At 39.2% G+C, this 16,861-nt stretch overlaps 1 protein-coding gene across 1 annotated transcript; it reads right to left on the reverse strand.

The window, feature by feature from the left end:
• Window positions 1-6,871: 6,871 nt before the first annotated feature.
• fgf6b (fibroblast growth factor 6b) lies at window positions 6,872-16,623 on the reverse strand. The gene is made up of 3 exons (XM_006633680.3): window positions 15,924-16,623; window positions 15,308-15,411; window positions 6,872-10,375 (listed from the first exon to the last, which is right to left on the reverse strand). Exons 1-3 carry the CDS (start codon window positions 16,261-16,263, stop codon window positions 10,199-10,201), a joined length of 621 nt encoding a protein of 206 aa, XP_006633743.1. The 5' UTR covers window positions 16,264-16,623; the 3' UTR covers window positions 6,872-10,198.
• Window positions 16,624-16,861: the final 238 nt, after the last annotated feature.

Consider the following 16,861-nt stretch of genomic DNA (forward strand, 5'->3'; position numbering starts at 1 on the left):
AATTATAATGAAATCAACTGAAACCATTATTATATTAAGATTTTAAATTAAACCTTTCTTACGTACATCCAAATTTCCTTCCGTTCCAATCTTAAGTAAAGTCTTTTTTTAATATTAAAGTTATTAAAGATTTTCAGAATAGTCTTTTTAATTATGGCTAATAGTGTAACTACTGTACAGCGTTTTAGTATTCATTATTTTTCTCAGGTACTGTTTCTGAAGCAGAATAAACAATCATAGAGACATGTTGACAATTTTGCTATTTCGAAAGGAATAAAATAGGACTCTTTCGAAAGCCAGTTTATGTTTGCCTCCGCTAGAATTTTGATACTACTTTTAAAAAGCATTAGAAAGACGATTAGTTAATTCGGTCTTCATATCGCGGTTTTGATATTAAATGTTAGGCTTTATTTTTGTTTTTAATAACGGATTTTCCTAGGTAAAATACGCCAGCGAAATTAAACCAACAATATGTCTATTAATGATTAAGGGCTTTGAGATATATTGTAACAGGCGCTATATACTGCAAATTCAATCAAGGGTAATTTAATTAATCCATCTTCCAAAAGAGTCCAAATTTGTAATTCAAACTTTGTGCTACTTCTCTGGTTTTTCATAACTAGCTATGCAGTACCTTACAAAACATGGACCAGAACCCCGAGTAAGCAATGATGGATTAGCACATTAGTTAATAAGAACCCCATATACTGTATGCACGATACACACCTTATACACAACCAAAGCTTTGCCTTGCTATTGATCTGATAATGCAAGCAGTTGTGTTCTGCCAGAATTTAGCTTAATCCCTAGATAGATGTTGTAATAGTGATGTTGTGGGTTTATAAGAAACCTTTATATTTATGAACTGTCCATTTTGTATCCATGGGTTTAATACCTTTCACCTAGCCGCCACAGAGCGCAGATATCTTGATGCTCTTAGCTTGAGCATGCGGTTATCGGCAAACGAAATAGATTCCGTCTTCTGCTCGGTACATCTTACAGTCTAAGTATAGTCATTCTCTACGTATAGTCATGGCACAGTATAGTCATTCTCTGAGGACACTGTGTACGCCGTTCCGTGTGGTCTTTCGCTATACAGTAAGTCGCCTATGCAAAAAAGACAATATTTCTATGCTACATTGCTCTAAGCTTTGCTATCTGCGCGGGGTTACAGTAGCATGTCCCCTTCGTAATTGCTTGAGTTTCATTCAGGTCCTCGGATTGGTCATGCTGGTGTGTGGTGTGTGCCCAGCGATGGACTGGCGTCCCGTCCACTGTGTAACCGGCCTTGAGCACAATGCTTGCCAGTGTCGCATCCCGTGACCGTGAATTGGATAATCGCTAATTGAAAGCGAGGAGAGATCCTGTACCCAGTTCATATCTTCCACGCGAAGAAGACAAGAGTCAAACTATCACCGCCAATTGTATTAGAGCCTGCATTTGCAACGAGGTTGTCAGTTGGTATGTTTGGAGTTTCTAACAGATTTGAAGACTTAATTCTGTAATTGCATCATTTAAACTAGTATTTTGGGTGGGGGGCTTTAATTCGCTAATTTATTTAATATTTCAAGAGACAGTACTCCAAAGCAGGTGGGAAAAAGAGTGACAGGGCAAAATAAAAATGTGTACTGCTTTATAAACGTATTCTTATACTCATTCTCATCGTAGCTCTCTTTTTCAAATCTGTTATAGTCAGAACTGCATATGGTCGTTGTGTGTTTACGAGCTCCTCAGAAAAAAACCCCCAGCAAATTCAATTTCCTCATTGCAGGCTTCTGCCCGAAGAGGGAGCCATGCCCTTGGTTAGTGACAGCACTGGGCGAACGTCCTCAGAACAGGGGAACGTGCCCTAGACACCTGTAAAAGGAACACATTTAACTACGAGTTTTGCCAGCGTGGATCGATGTAGTGTATTAATGGTGTGAAAAATAGACTTTTTAAACGTGAAACTGTTCTAGAAAAAATATAAACTGGAAATGCGGCATTTAAATATTTTGCGTTTCCTATCGGGGATGCCAGAGTCGTTTCGGCATGTGCTTGTGTATGGGAGGGCAGGTTTTTCGCATATGAAGCTAATCTATTTTCCTATTTTTTAATTTTTTCACAATATTTTATTGAACATTTGCCTTTATTATAGACACATATCACCAAGCAAATGGTAATCCGATTGCAAAATCTTTTACTATTCGTAGATGAACGTCATTCTCAAGTCTTTTATCACTTATTATGATACAGCTGTGTCTGCGGAACTGTCACCGTACGGTAGCTGATTGAGTGTGTGCCGCACTGGTCATTTAGATCTACAATGCTGTATGCAGAAGTTAAACGGAATTTAGACAACAAAAAAGAGAAGACCATAGCATCACCTGACTAAATCCTATTAAAATGAACGGTCTTTTTGTCAGACAAAATTTGGTGTGCCCTTATTTCTTCGAGTAAACAAGATCGCCTCCAGTTTTGCGATTTGTAAATGCATCTTAATTTGACTTCGTTTCTTGTTTTTCTTGACCGATCTATAAGTTTTATATCTTTAAATTCCCGGCAGGTTTTGGATCTTCTCATATAGAGGAAAAAATACCCGGCTGCTGTGTTCAAGTAATTTGGCTTTAATTGAAAATTATCTAATTAAGATACATCTAGATACGAAGAGGGCTCCACAGCTCTTTATTAAAGCAGAGGACCTAATAACGTTTATGAAAGCCAAACATAAATCGGTTAACCTTATTGAACGGTTTACGCTCGCACTTTTTGCTTGATGCACAACCATTCTTGCATTCTGCCTATATTTACAGCATAATGCTTACAGCGAAGTTTGTGCGCTTATTTGTCACAGGGACATCTTTAGAGCTCTCCTGCAGTACAGGGTACAGAGAGTTAGCAGTGCGGGGAAAACTAGATGAGCTCACTCTGCAAATAACAAAAGCTGAGCTTTTACTGTATATCTGATGCAGAGTCAAAACTTAAAATGGGTTTTGTCATTATGTTCTTTTTCAACCGCACACGTTTACCAGATTTGTCCAAAACCTGGGGGGCATTTTTCTGGGATACCTGACTACAAGAATTGAATTAACTTACTGTATTGCTCTTTACCGTACATAACACACATTGTTAATACTGGTAGTAACAATCCAGTATTTTAGATACAGGATAGTCCTAAAGCATAGTGTCGCTTCACATTACTGTATATTTAGCTTTGTAACTTTCTCCTTGTTGTGTGGTACATAAATGTATTTGAGAACCTTAGCTTTCTACCTCATCATCCTGTTTATAATTTAAATAATGATGATTTATAGACCAAATACGCTACCGAAGTCCGACTACAGAGCCAGACAGGAACAAGAAATTTGGGAAGAAAATGTAGCACCATTTGGTGTGTTACGGCACAATCCTAGGAAATGTAACTTCATTCCTACAGTACATCGAGCTCTTGAGTGAAATTCCCAGCTGTTAATTAGAACAAAAAGCTACCAGAATGACCTTTAATGAGCAGATACGCCCCGCTCACCTGTCCCGCAGGTGTGCTTAACAAAATGGCAGCAGGGTGAGTTTTGTGGTTCTTAATTGAGCGTGCTTCCATTTTTATTTTAATTCTTAATTCAATTTCATTTTTTCAGAGTTGCTTCTGTAGCGATTTTGTTTCCTTTGCGGTTTAGGATGCTAAGTACTTCATCCACTCGAGCTTGCTCTCGCATTTTTCAAAGTCTGTAGTAGCGCTGTTTGTTTGGATAGGTTTCTGAATTCTCCAGATGTATGAGGTCTCCAAACATGGTAAAGACTTTTTTAACGCTTTGCGTTTGTTAGGTGTAACATATTGCAAAGGTACTGTATGAGAAAGACCACATTTCTTAAACCATATATCTGTCTTTCTTTGGATAAATATATAGCGCGACCTGGCTTTCTCGCGTGGGAAAGCTGTTTTTCTTATCGGAAAGTTATGCAGTAGCTACTTTAAATTGTTATTCCCACTAAAAGACTGTCTTTTGCTGAAAAACTTGTTTTAAATGCGTGACTTAATAACGCGTTTGGATTGTTCGGGTTTCTCCCATGCTAAGATACGCGCTGCGGTGTTTCTCCCTATTCTATTCCCCAACCTTTTCGGTGAGAAAAGAAGGCGAAGCAGAAGAACAGGCTCAGTAGGGTTTATTGTCCTTTACTGATTAACAGGTGTGTGTGCAAACAGTGCTGTTGAGTTGAGCGCAGGAGAGAGGACGAACTGTACAATACCAACAGCTAACGGTCCATAAGATACAGTAGGTGGAGAGAGAGGAAAAAACCTCCTGAGGGGAGAGTAAGGTAGGGAGTGACTATGCATAAAAGGTTACAGGTGAGAGGTCAGAGGTCAGTCCTTGGCAGTCTAGCACCAGGGTCCCTTATATCCCACCTGCCCCTCCCAAGAGACAATTCAAAGTCCCAGAGGTGGACTGGCTGTCTTCTTTGGGGTTGATTGCAATGAGGGCTCTCATTTGGGAGAATCCCTGATATGAGTTCTGTGGTTGGGTACACAGCAACCTGCATGCCCTGTCACCCATACAGAGTGTAGATGAACCTGGGTGACAAGCAGGAGACCAGTGTCAGACTAACAAAGGTTGTGAGGTGGAGAGTAGTGAGAAAATAAGTCAGACAGCTATTCTGCATCCAAGCCTTATAGATGAGCATGAGGAGTTTGAAGTTGGCAGGAAACCTGATAGGAAGCCAGTACAAGGACTCCAGGACAGAAGTAATGTGATCACTTGCACTAGGCCTTTTCAGGATTCTGGCTGCTGAATTCTAGACATTCTGAATTGTGTTCAGAGTGGATATAGACACCTCAGTAATCAATTCTAGAAATGTGTTGACGACTTTGTTAAACAGCTTTTCAGCTCCAGTGAGAGACATAGGCCATAGTCTCGCAATATTTCTGAGGTGGAAGAATGCTTTTTCAATTTCTTTTTACATGTAGGGCAAATGTCAAGTCTGGATCAAGTATCACTTCCAAGTTCTTCATCTTTGAAGATGACCCTGTCTTGCGTTGGCAAAATTATCAACAGTGTGTGATGGTGTATTAAAAGTGTAATTACATTTTGAAGCTAGTCTGTAATGTATGTGATCAGTAATTGAACTCGTCAAGTATGATAACAAATGTTATCATGACCATGCTGTTGTTTGTTATTGTGAAAAGTTCCCTACCACAATGTTGGAGTTATATGACTTATAGGCCACACTGGTGCATCAACTGGAATTTCTTGCAAGAAATGATGTGATGGGGATTTCTATTCTTTGAAACATTGACTACAAAGGAGGCTGTGTGGCACTGTTTTTCGGAAACTGCAGCAGCCCCCTTTTAAATTGCTCTAGATTTATTTTGCCAGAAAAAAAAAACCCTATCAACAGCTGATTTGGAGACATGACTTCCACCTACCCATTGACTGAAGCCCAACCCACTTCACGCCCTGCCCCCCACCCCTGTAAGGGGGTCAACCTTACAGTTATGCAGTCAATGAAGCAAAGCACCAAACATCCTATCATACAAAACTGCCAAAATGACAGTTGCAAGAGTAACTTGTCAAAAATATCCCAGACATTGACCAAAGGTCAAACAGCATAAAAAAGAAAGGAAAATATATTGTTACAGAGTGATGAAAGGGGGTGTAGGGCAGTGGCCTGGAGTGTATGTTTGCTTTACGCATATAATGGCCAATGTTTCTGTCAGGATGTGTTGTTTTTTACCTGCTTTCTTTTTTAATCAAGGTCTCCAAGCCTTCATGGCACAAACAGTAAGACACTTTCAACAACTTTTAAAGTAAACTCTACATACTGCAGTGTAAAAGTGTCAAACAGTATGACTCGAATATCCTGTTAAAAGAAAATACAAAATTTAACAGTCAGTCAATTCAGTCAGACAGTGACAGTCTTACTTAAGATGTTTAATTAATCAAATACAAAATGTATACCCTTGTTGTTATTTGGTGTTGAAACTTTGGATAGATGACTGTTAAAACAGACTTTGTGGTCTTAACATACTGTAAGATACTAAAATAAATGATGGCTCAGTGTTAGGTACTGGAAGAGAATAACACAAAAATGAACCCGTAAAAAACAAACTTTTATTGTTATTTTAGGAATACATTAGACTGCTGTGCACAGCACATACGTACAAAAATAGAAGGAAAACATTTCATATACATATTTGTTTAGAAACAAATTATCAGATAATTCTGTGTTTCCTACAAATTTACAATAATAACAAATCAGTACTAAGGCAGAAGGTGAGGTATATGTTAACAAAAAAAAGGAAATTTGAGATGGCACTCTTCTTCAGTGCAGGAATACAAAATTCTGAGGAGATATAATGTACAAAGGCTGCTCTTGAGTTTGGTTGCACTCTCCTTTTTACACATACTGTTCACACACTCCCTAGTTTTGCAAGTATGCTGTTCAATTGTCAACAAAAAGTCATTAAGTGTGGGACACTTAGTGGATATTAGTGGTGCAGATAAAAGTAACTTAATTAAAGCCAAAGGTTTTATTGAGAATGTCCCCAAATGCATAATAATCCCTTTTTGTCCCCACTCAGCAAGCATTCTGTGGCACCCAGTGGCTGTACTACGTTGCTGCACTTTCAAGCACCTTTTGGAATAACAGTAACACAAACTCTTTATATTGTGTGAAGAGAGAAAGTGTACCACAGAAGCAGGCACAGTTATCATTGTTATCGCTTTCGGGCACAATCACTGCTTTCGAGTCACTGGAACAACGTCAACAACAGAACAAGTTCTTTCAACTTTGAACTTGGATTAACCTGAGTGGCCTTCTAACTTGGGAGTGTCCCTGAAAAACAAGGGAAAGAGATCAACTGGAACACCACAACCCGCCATTACTTTGTTTTGACCTCTCATTTTCCACAGTTCGATAACTCATTAGATGCCCTTCTTTTCACATTCACCACCAATACCCATCAAACAGCCTACAAGAAACAAGTGTTATCAGAGAAGAAAATGAATTTGTGTCTATAATGCCTTGTCCCAAATTACCTCAAGCCATTATGTCTGAACGTGCTTGTAATTCCAACTCAATTATTTAATCACACTAACATCGACTTTCCTGATTACAGTCCACTTTAAAAATTCACCATGACACTTGCACTCTCTAGTGTTATTTATGTAGTTATAAGCCTTACAAAAAAGCCTTTTTTATGCACCTAGCTAAGGAGAAACTTCACCTTTTTGTTTAATTAGTTCACAGTGCAGGGGGATCTCCATGAATGATGTGAAGCAAATCCCTAAAGCCCTCTACCTAATGGGACTTTTTTAAGAAAAAAGCTTGCTCACACAATTCAAGGTAATTTCACATTTTCTACAAAACGATCAAGCAGAATCCAGCAAAGTCTCATGCTAACGGGCTGTAGGGCATTGTAATGAAGCCTTTTACAGGACTTGCTAGCCTTTTCATAAACACCTCTGCAGGCTCTCGAGAGACTTATGAACCCCAAACTACTTTTACATATGAAACAGCCAAATGACAGCAAAATTATCTCAAAAAGGGTGAAAGGTTCTTTCCAAACTTGGAACTCCAATCCACCCGCCTGCGATAACAAAACCCTGATAAACTCCACACTGTCAAAGACATATCCCGCTTACAAATGTTGAGACACACAGAGTAGACCAGCCTGAAAGCTTTTCAATTGCATTTCCTCTGAGTTTGGAACAGATGCAAGAATCAGTATTTCGAGGTGCCCTCAACTGTAACTGTAATCAAGTGTTGCAGTACCCTGCCGAAAGCTTTTAAAATCGGTGGAGGTATGACAGATCAGAATGAGTGTTTTTCTTGTTTTTGACACAAAAGGAGCATAGACAAAGACCAATAAAAAAATTGGAAAATCCGAACAGCCAACGTAGTACCATTATGCTATTTTCAAAGTTATTTTTCTGTTTAAATGTCCAATTAGAGATACAGGATTCAAAACTATTGGGGCGGGGGGAGACGTGACTTTCAGGGGACATCAAAACCATGTCACCAGAAAAGAAATTTGATTCCGTACACATATGAGATTTTATTGCATGTCAGAAAATGTGACATAGTGTGGCCTGCTAATACTTATCTTGTAACGTCCTTCGGTAATTTATTTTCAAGCCACCCCAGGTTTGAACTGAGGGAAATATCTGCTGGGTGTATCTGGGGTGTGTGTGAACTCAGCAGTTATACACTAGTAAGGAAGGTACACCAATGGATACTCTTTTAGCAGCCTTTAGTCTTTTGACAAGCAGGTAAGCATATCCTTCTCACATTCAGCTGAAGGTGCAAGGCTGTCTACAAAACAGCCCCTGAATTCCGTTCGCTCAGTACTTGTAATGCATATAGGCTGTGCACAACAACTGAACCATGAGGGTCTCAGTGTGTTCATGGATGAGTCTTACACAGTGTCGGGGAAAAAGGCTGAAGTTAATCCCTAAGACATAGCAGCGTCTAGTAATGTTATCCCTGCAACCTGAAGAGCTAACCCTTGAGCTGCAAGGAATGGGCAGTGCTTGCGTGAACAGCTCTGACCTTGTACTAAAAATGGTTTAAATGGGGAGCGAAGCACCCCATTACTGCAGGAATTTCAAAGCTCCTGTGAACCGGCCGTTTTTATAGAGACAACCGAGCGGTGAAGTCTTCTCAGGTATTTGGGAAGGAGCCTCCACCCCTGCATGACTAGCATTCTCCTGGGGTTAAACAAACAATGGGCGGTGCATGTGGTGTCCCATAAGTCTCTTCTAGATTAGGCCTTTTTTTTTCCAGTTCCAAAAAAGGACAGCTATTCTGGGCAAAGAACGGCCTTTGCATGCAAGTACAGATAATGCATGTTACACACAGCCCGGTTGTCACTGTCACCGCTTTGTATCGAAATAAGCACTCCCCCTACATAGAGGAGGTTATTATTCCCACAACACATATCCAGGCCTCAGAATTAATGTCAGCCCTTGGCAACAGCTTCTGCATCTGCAGCTAAGCCTGCCGGATAGTGCCGTGTTTCTGAATCTGCTGTTTTATCAGCTTGACATTGTATTGCATACACGTTATCTCAGTGTCATGGCTGCTTCTGTGTCTCTAACCCCTTGAGGGCTTCCTTTTAATGCATTTTTTTTTACAATTCAAGTATTATCAATTCACATTCTTTACGAAATCACACTGCTTTCCTATACGTTTCAGCACCCGCACAACGACACATCTGCCAGTTCCCTAGTGGCAGGAGTATGAAAGGACCACCGAGAACTGGCAGCAAGTCTGGGATTGACACCCAGACGCACAACTCCCTGACATTGTCTTAAAAAAAAAACAGCTTCCGCAAATTATACTAAATAAGAAGTAAACTGAAAAGCAAAAAAGAAAATGTGTAACAAGTCTGCTTTTTTGCTTGCAGTTCTGAGAAAGAAATGGAACCCAAGTGACAATGTTTGAAAAGGCTATTTGAGAGGTCCGTTTGGATGAAACAGAACGATGTACTTTTCTTAGTGTGTGTGTGTATATATACTGTGGGTGTGGATTTTCAGTCATTGACATATTAAAACTGGTGTTTGGCTTCTTTCATGAAGGTATTGCTCTGCTCGAGCAGTCCTGAACAAAAGTACAGCTCTCTCGTGGTGAATCAAAATGATGATTTGGCCAAGATTACCTGAAAGTTCTTCATAGCAGCAGAAGAAATGCGTGGCTGAGTGTCAACCCTATTTCTGACTCTCGCGAGTGTGTTAACAGTGCGTTGGCAAAAATCAAACCAGCCCAGTTAGGGAACAGGATTTCCCCTTAAAACATTGAAGAGAAAACCTTCCAGCCCCCCAGGGGTTAAGCAGCAGAAAAGTCAATGGAAATTCTATTCAGCGCAACTCCATATATCCTTTCCAATTATGAGGTTGCTGTTTGAGGTAATAAAAAGTATCCATTTCACTCCTAAAAGCTAAGTATATTAGTCATCCCAATGACAGGGTTAAGTCTCTACCAGTTATGGCAAGCACCCATATAAACTAAAGAGGTCATTTAAGCCTCTTCCCTGTAATATATAATTATAAGCAGCAATATTTGGCATATACAAGTTCTAATACAAAGTGTACTAACCAAATATACATATAAAAGACAAAATAAATACTATCATAAATACTGCAGTTTTGCAGTCAGTTTGCATGTTAATGTTTACCTGGGAGAATATTCACATGTGCAAAATAATGAGTTACTGTTGGTGCTTTCCTCAGATTCTGGGAAGAAAATGCGTCACAGTTATCGCTGGCGAGACCTTGTTGCCTCTCTTCACCCGTCCGTGTTTGCTAAGTGCTATGTAGGCGCCGCCATAGACTGAGGACTCGTAGGCATTGTAATTATTGGGCAGCAGGATTTCTTTGAACTTGCACTCATCTTGGAAAGTGGCCTGCGTGGAAGAAAATAAAAACGTCAGTGGGAGATGAGCTCTGCCTTTCATAATGAAAAGAGCAGTACGGTGGCGTGTGCATGTTTGTATGTCCAGTGCACTTATTTTGTTTTGCGTAATCGACCCCAGAGATGTCCACTTCTGGTCCTGGAGAATGCCAATTCAATATGTCCTATAACTCCCCCTATATCACTTGTTTCTGTAGTTAGGGAGCACTGTAAGTTAACAGGTTACTTAATCAAAAAATCAAGGTAACTCTGGTCTTTGAGGGATAAAAGACATTCAGATTTCTGTCCTACTACTTCTTAAGTTACTGGAGTTCATCACTTCCTTAGATTAAAATGATTAAATTATTCCAGGTTTTTCCGGTAATTAAGAGTGGACACATTCAAACTGAGTTCCAATTCTCTGTCATGCTGAATAATGTTACCTATCTCAATAATGAGCTGTGAAGTAGTGCTTTAAATTCGTCATGGATGCCCATTTTATTGTATTATTGCCTTTTGTGAATTATGATTTTGTGAAAGTAAACTCAAAGATATCAGATCCAGAAAATGAACCTTCATGTACTGTATTTGATTCTAGATTCTAGAGTAGGTTGAACTTGAGTGCATAAATGAATCCCTGTAAAAGATAAGGATGTTTTTATATTGTGTACAAGATTTAAGTGAAATTGAAATGATTGAAAAATCACTTGTTTCAGGACAAAAGTCTTTCTGGGGCTGCTTGGCAAAAAAAATTAACAATGGTGACTGATGGAAAAAGGACTTTAGGTCCTGGAGCAAAATTGTAGAGATTTAATCCTTGTGTAGACATTAAAAATAAATGCATAAACATTATATACAAAATTAATATTCATATATCTTTTCTAGTAACTTCTGTTTGCTCTTATACACACTTTTAACCCTGAGAGCTGGTCCTTCTGCATATGCACATACATGACACACACGTATTATGACTGCCTGAGTGTCATAACAAATGGCAGCTGGTGCCAATCTGTCTTCTGTCACTCTTTCTCTAACAATAAATCTCTCTTTTCTGCTAAAGCTAAAAGTCCAAGCCACCTGTCTGAGTAATGTTATCCGGTTTTAACCCAGGTGACATGCATATCTCCAATTCTCTGTGGCGTTTCTGAAGTACCCTGTCATTGTCACTAACACCACATCTTGATTTTCTCTGAGGCTACGCGTCCTTGCCCTCCAGCAAGTTTATCCCAATCAATTTCCAACATGTAACTTTGCACTACCCCACAGTTTTTCCATTCTTGTACGTAGCAATTTCCTTGATATATTGTGACTTCCTTCATTTTTTCCTTCAGTTTTCATGCTTTACTACACCTATCTACTTCCATAGGCTTTATCCCAATTTCACTGTTCTCTACTGTGCTTTTACCATGTAATAAACCAGTTACCGTCTATCTTAGCTACTCAGAATCCTGTTAACAAATTTTATCAAATTGTTTTCCAATATTAAATGCTGTGAAGCACAAAGAAGCATAGTGATATAGAGCTGTTCTTTTTTATATATCATGTCATCATAGAAAGTCTGAACTGTACGTTTTAGTTTGGTCAATTCCAGATAATCAAAAATAATAAAAGTATCAACTGTACCTTTTACATTATTAATAATTAAATTATCTAAAACATTAAGAAATTGAAATGTCTCATTTATCGAAATCATCAATGAATCAGCCAAATGGATTGAAATAAAAACCTTGGCAGTAGATTTAAGCTACGAGCCACAGCAGTAGTTGTTAATGTTGGTAGTTTTCAATAAATCTTCTTTAAGATCAGTCCATTAAGACTGAACCTATAATATAAGATTAAAAATCTAAAATAAAATGTCAATTAATTTTCAGATAAAACTACATTGGATAACATTTTTCAGCCACTCAGGTTAATGTACAGTATACAGGTGGACGCTACAATGTATTAAATATTGTACAATTGGTACAAACTAAATTATAATAAAACAATTTTGATATGTTTCATCAAAGAGGGCTGAAGATCTGTATCTTAAAAGTAAAATTTCCCATTCAATGACAACCATTTCTGAACAAAACATTGGAGTCATTGAGTTCAAGGGTCACATAGACAGACTTCAAGCATTGCTCAGAGAGCAGATATGTTAACAAGTCCTCACCATTTTTATTCCCCAGAATTCTAGCAGAAACTAGCCATCGGTTGCAGGATGAGCCACTCATAAATTAACAAATGACTGACTTTTAAGAAAAAGGTTGCACTAGACTAACAAACCTATAGTTATGCTTGGCTTCTGGAAGCAAACTGAAAATTCTACAGGGCAGTTTTAGATTAGTTTGTCTATAGTCGTCCAATTCATGCAAGGATTTCACAGTAACAATTCTGTATCTTAACTTCTCACGTATTTATACTTGAAGCAATATTAGGTTTTCCTGATTCTGACAAATTGAATGGAATCATGTTTCGAATATGTAGTCCACATTTTAACTGTACAAATTCCTGTGCTAGCTACAAAATACCCTTGACACTTATTATAATTGTCTTTATTATCACTTTCTTTCATTGCAAACTAGAAAGAAAACAGAGAATTCTAGATTTCTAAACTGCCTTAATTTATAACTGGGAGGCAGTGATTCTAGAGCTGGGTCCCTAGGTTCAATTCCAGACTGGGGATGCTGTCTGTGTGGAGTTTGTGTGTTCTCCCTGTGTTCGTGTGGGTTTCCTCCAGGTACTCTGGTTTCCTTGCACAGTCCAGAGATATACTGTAGGTCAATGAACTTCTGGGAACATTGGTCCTGTTGTGAGTTTGCCTTGGGCTTGTTGCTTGTCCAGATAAACTACACATCCACCACGACCCAGTATGGGTTAGAAAATGGATGGATGGAGCTGTCCACTATCGGCTGCTGGTACCACCTTTCTCTTTCTTCCACTTCCTATTATTATGTTATTAACAGAATAATGTTGCCCGGAGTGGAACATATTATGCCCCAAATTTGTTTTTGGTCACTAACATACAGCAGGTCACAATGGCCACATGTACTGTACTGTAAAAGTGTTCCATTTTCTTTCTGCGAGATCATGTTTGGACTGATAGAGATCATATATACTTACATGTCTGTTACTTAATTATCAATGACACGCCTTTACCAAGAGTGTTAAGGCCTTGTTGCTGTACTGGTGAGAGGTAAAAGACATAAAAAAGAAAGTAAAAGGGGACAGTGATATGTAAGAAACAGAGTCTTTCAGATGATAAAAGCAAGCTATTCTCCAGTACAGGTCTACTGTAACCTTACAGTGTGTGTGTGAGGGGACTACCTATACAGTCTCACAGAGACTTGCAGCAGTATTAACTTTGACTGGGTACATCAGAGCTGTCTGGGGTCATCGCTTGTGTGCTTAGCAAATTTCTTAGAGAACAGGGGAAGGAAAGTGGGAAAAAATTGTAACAGAAAGTTTATCAGTTCATGTGATTTCTTATCTTGTGACGCTATCCATTCATTCCTGGTGCGGTAAGGGCTGTAGTTATCTTGATATGAGAGCGCATTGTTTATAGCAATCCAGAGAGCACACACACAGGTACAGTTCAGAGAGACAAATGAATATAAGCAGCGTGTCTTTGTAATGTGGGAAACGGCCGAGAGAAAAAAAAACAGTGACAACATGTGAACTCCACACAGACTGTACCTCGTTTTCAATGCAAACTCAGAACCCAGGAGTTCCCAACAGTAACTCTATCCACCACACTACTGTACGGACCCTTCTGAATTCATGAGCCCATAAATTAGGGTAATATTCATAATTTGTATTGTCCTGAACTTTAGATACATTTTAGTATGGAAAATGTACATACTGTATTTTACATCTAGCTGTACCTAGATACAGTACCTGTCCATACAAATGATTGTTGGATTCCTTACGCTAAAATGCAAAAATCTCAATTTAGTCCAAAGCTAAGCCTTTAGGTTTTCATTCTTTTTTTTTTTACTTTAAAGCTGTGAAGGAGCCACACCCTGACTATTTACATTCATTATATATATATATTCATATATTTCATAAACTTTAGAAATAAGATACAGTCTTTATCATACACACTAGATGAGGTGATCTGGGGAGAACAGGTCAACTATTAAGGTTTTTAAAACACCTTCCTCTATTCACTGTGTTCACCTCACTCTTTCATGGTTTCTCAGTTTCTATTCCACCTTACCTGCAGCAAAAACAGTTTTGTGATCCCCTTCTCAGAATTAGAGAAAGACAAAAGGAGAGGGGATGCTAATACACTAGTATGGCATCGGACTAAAGTACTTCAGCTCCTTGACTGACACAAACACAGCTATGCACTGTTTCAGTACCAAAATCTAAACTGTGGCTGAAGGAGTCCACAAAACTACTACCAATCTACACTGCCATGCAGCTGGAGTCCTTGTTATCACATGTAATAGGCTTTGTATTCTAATATTAAGTAACATCTTGTATTGGACCTTGGTAAACTTAAATTTGACTTTTTTCTGGACTTATGAAGCTTATTTTGGTACATCAGAATAAGACATTTGTCTCCATGTAATGTTAAGGGTACAGCAATCCACTTTTAAATTTGAGTTCCCTCACGTATGTTTATGCAAATTAAGCAGGCACATCATAAATAATGAATATCGATTTTTATTTATGCAATATACTTCACTGTATACAAGTCATTTTGCTAAACCTTAGTCAAGAGTTTAAAAAAAAACTGTGAACACATGGTCAAGTTGTAATGTTTTTCATAAATTTGAATTTTCTTTTCCCCCCACACAAATTAATTAATATCTTTACCATGCGTATTTCTTTCCTTGAAACTAGATATAATGAAGGTGTTGTTTAAATAAAAACGTATGATTCGTTTATCTCACAGTAGCTCTGCGGTAACTACAGTATGTGACAGCTCAAGGTAGACATGCAGTTTAACACCTACCGTTCCATACAATCTTCCTTTGTTATTCATTGCCACAAAGAGGTCACTTTTCATCCCATACAAGCTAACCACTCCTCGCTCTACAGTTGAGATTTCTAACAGACCTAATTAAACAAAACATCAGATGTTACACATTGCAAAAGAAAGACGAAGCAGTATAATGCAGAGTGACTCACAAAAGTGAGCATGCACTGTGCAGTTAAGGATGTTATAAAGGTAAGGAGTATTGTGATTAATAATCTTGCTACCGGGAGGAAAAAAAAACTACGATTTTTTTTTATCCAAAGGGTTTAATTCCGTTAATGACAAGTTACAGTTTCAGGCGTGCATTATGACGCGTTTCTGGGCCAGTGGAAGGAGGCAGTGTAAAAATAAGTTGGCGTCTAAATTCGTCCAAGCATTCATGTCGTGTTTGAGCCTGGAAAGATATTTAGCACTGATTGATACTGGGTTTTTTAATAGATTTGTCTTTGGTTTAAAAAGACACCCGCGGTCTGCCAGTGGCCCATTTAAATGTCATGCAAATAAGAATACAGGTGCTGCTTATGTCGATAAGTATTAATGAATGCTCATGTTATGCGTTGTCATTTGCATGACATTTCTGGATGCAACTCACTGTACTGGTTTTCATTATGTACACCGTTTATCCTTCCGTCCGGGAGGATCTGAAGGTGAAACCCGATTCCCACGTTGCAGTAGAGCCTCCGCACTCTCTTGATACCCAGCAAATAGTCTCTCTCCCAGTTCAGTTCTGATCTCTCCCCTGAGATCCCAAGAATGGAGCCGGAGGACAGAGTCTCCCATCTTTTGTCCAGTAACGTTCCATCAGTCCTATTTGGAATCGGATATGATGACACAATCCCCACCAGGTGTCCCAGGAGAAGAATCGCAGGCAACGTCCAGTGAGTGTTGGCCTCGTAGGACATACTGATGAGGAGCCTTTGCGCAATGCCCATCCGGTTTACCTTCGGGGCACGTGGTCAGAATTAATGGCCCTAAAAATACCACTCTTCTTGTTTTCCTTCCTTCGGCATGGTGGCAGAGGCTTATTTTTGGAAGGCAGATCAGGGTTTCGGGCATGAAACGATAGCCCGAGCGCAGTGTTGGAGTTGGAAACGGAGAGAGAGCGGCAGAGTTTAAGTTGGTGACGATTACCATGTTTTGAAGCTCCGGTCGGAGAGGATGCCAGGCGTCCGCATCTTTTTTATGACATCACGGTGACTTCTGCGCGGCCCCCCCATCAAAAGTAAAAGTTGCAAGCCAGCAAGAACGGCAGCGCTGATCAGCAATGCCAAGTCTTCTGGGAGTTCGGATGAATGCTGTCATTCCACGTGCGAGAGGACAGAGAGGAGCCTCATTGGATGGCTTTGAGCGATCATGGGACATGATGGGCACTTTGGAAGAGCCCAAATTGGGCCGGTGGTCATATGTCTGACAGGCTGCTTCCTTATTTAGAAAGAAGGTGTAAAAACAGTCCAGTGGTCACCAGAGAGCAATGATAATCCCGTAAGCAACTTCCTGTGCTGTTTATCCAGTAAGTTTACATTAGGATAC

This window comes from Lepisosteus oculatus, chromosome 7, assembly GCF_040954835.1.
Source record: "Lepisosteus oculatus isolate fLepOcu1 chromosome 7, fLepOcu1.hap2, whole genome shotgun sequence".
Taxonomy (NCBI): Eukaryota; Metazoa; Chordata; class Actinopteri; order Semionotiformes; family Lepisosteidae; genus Lepisosteus; species Lepisosteus oculatus.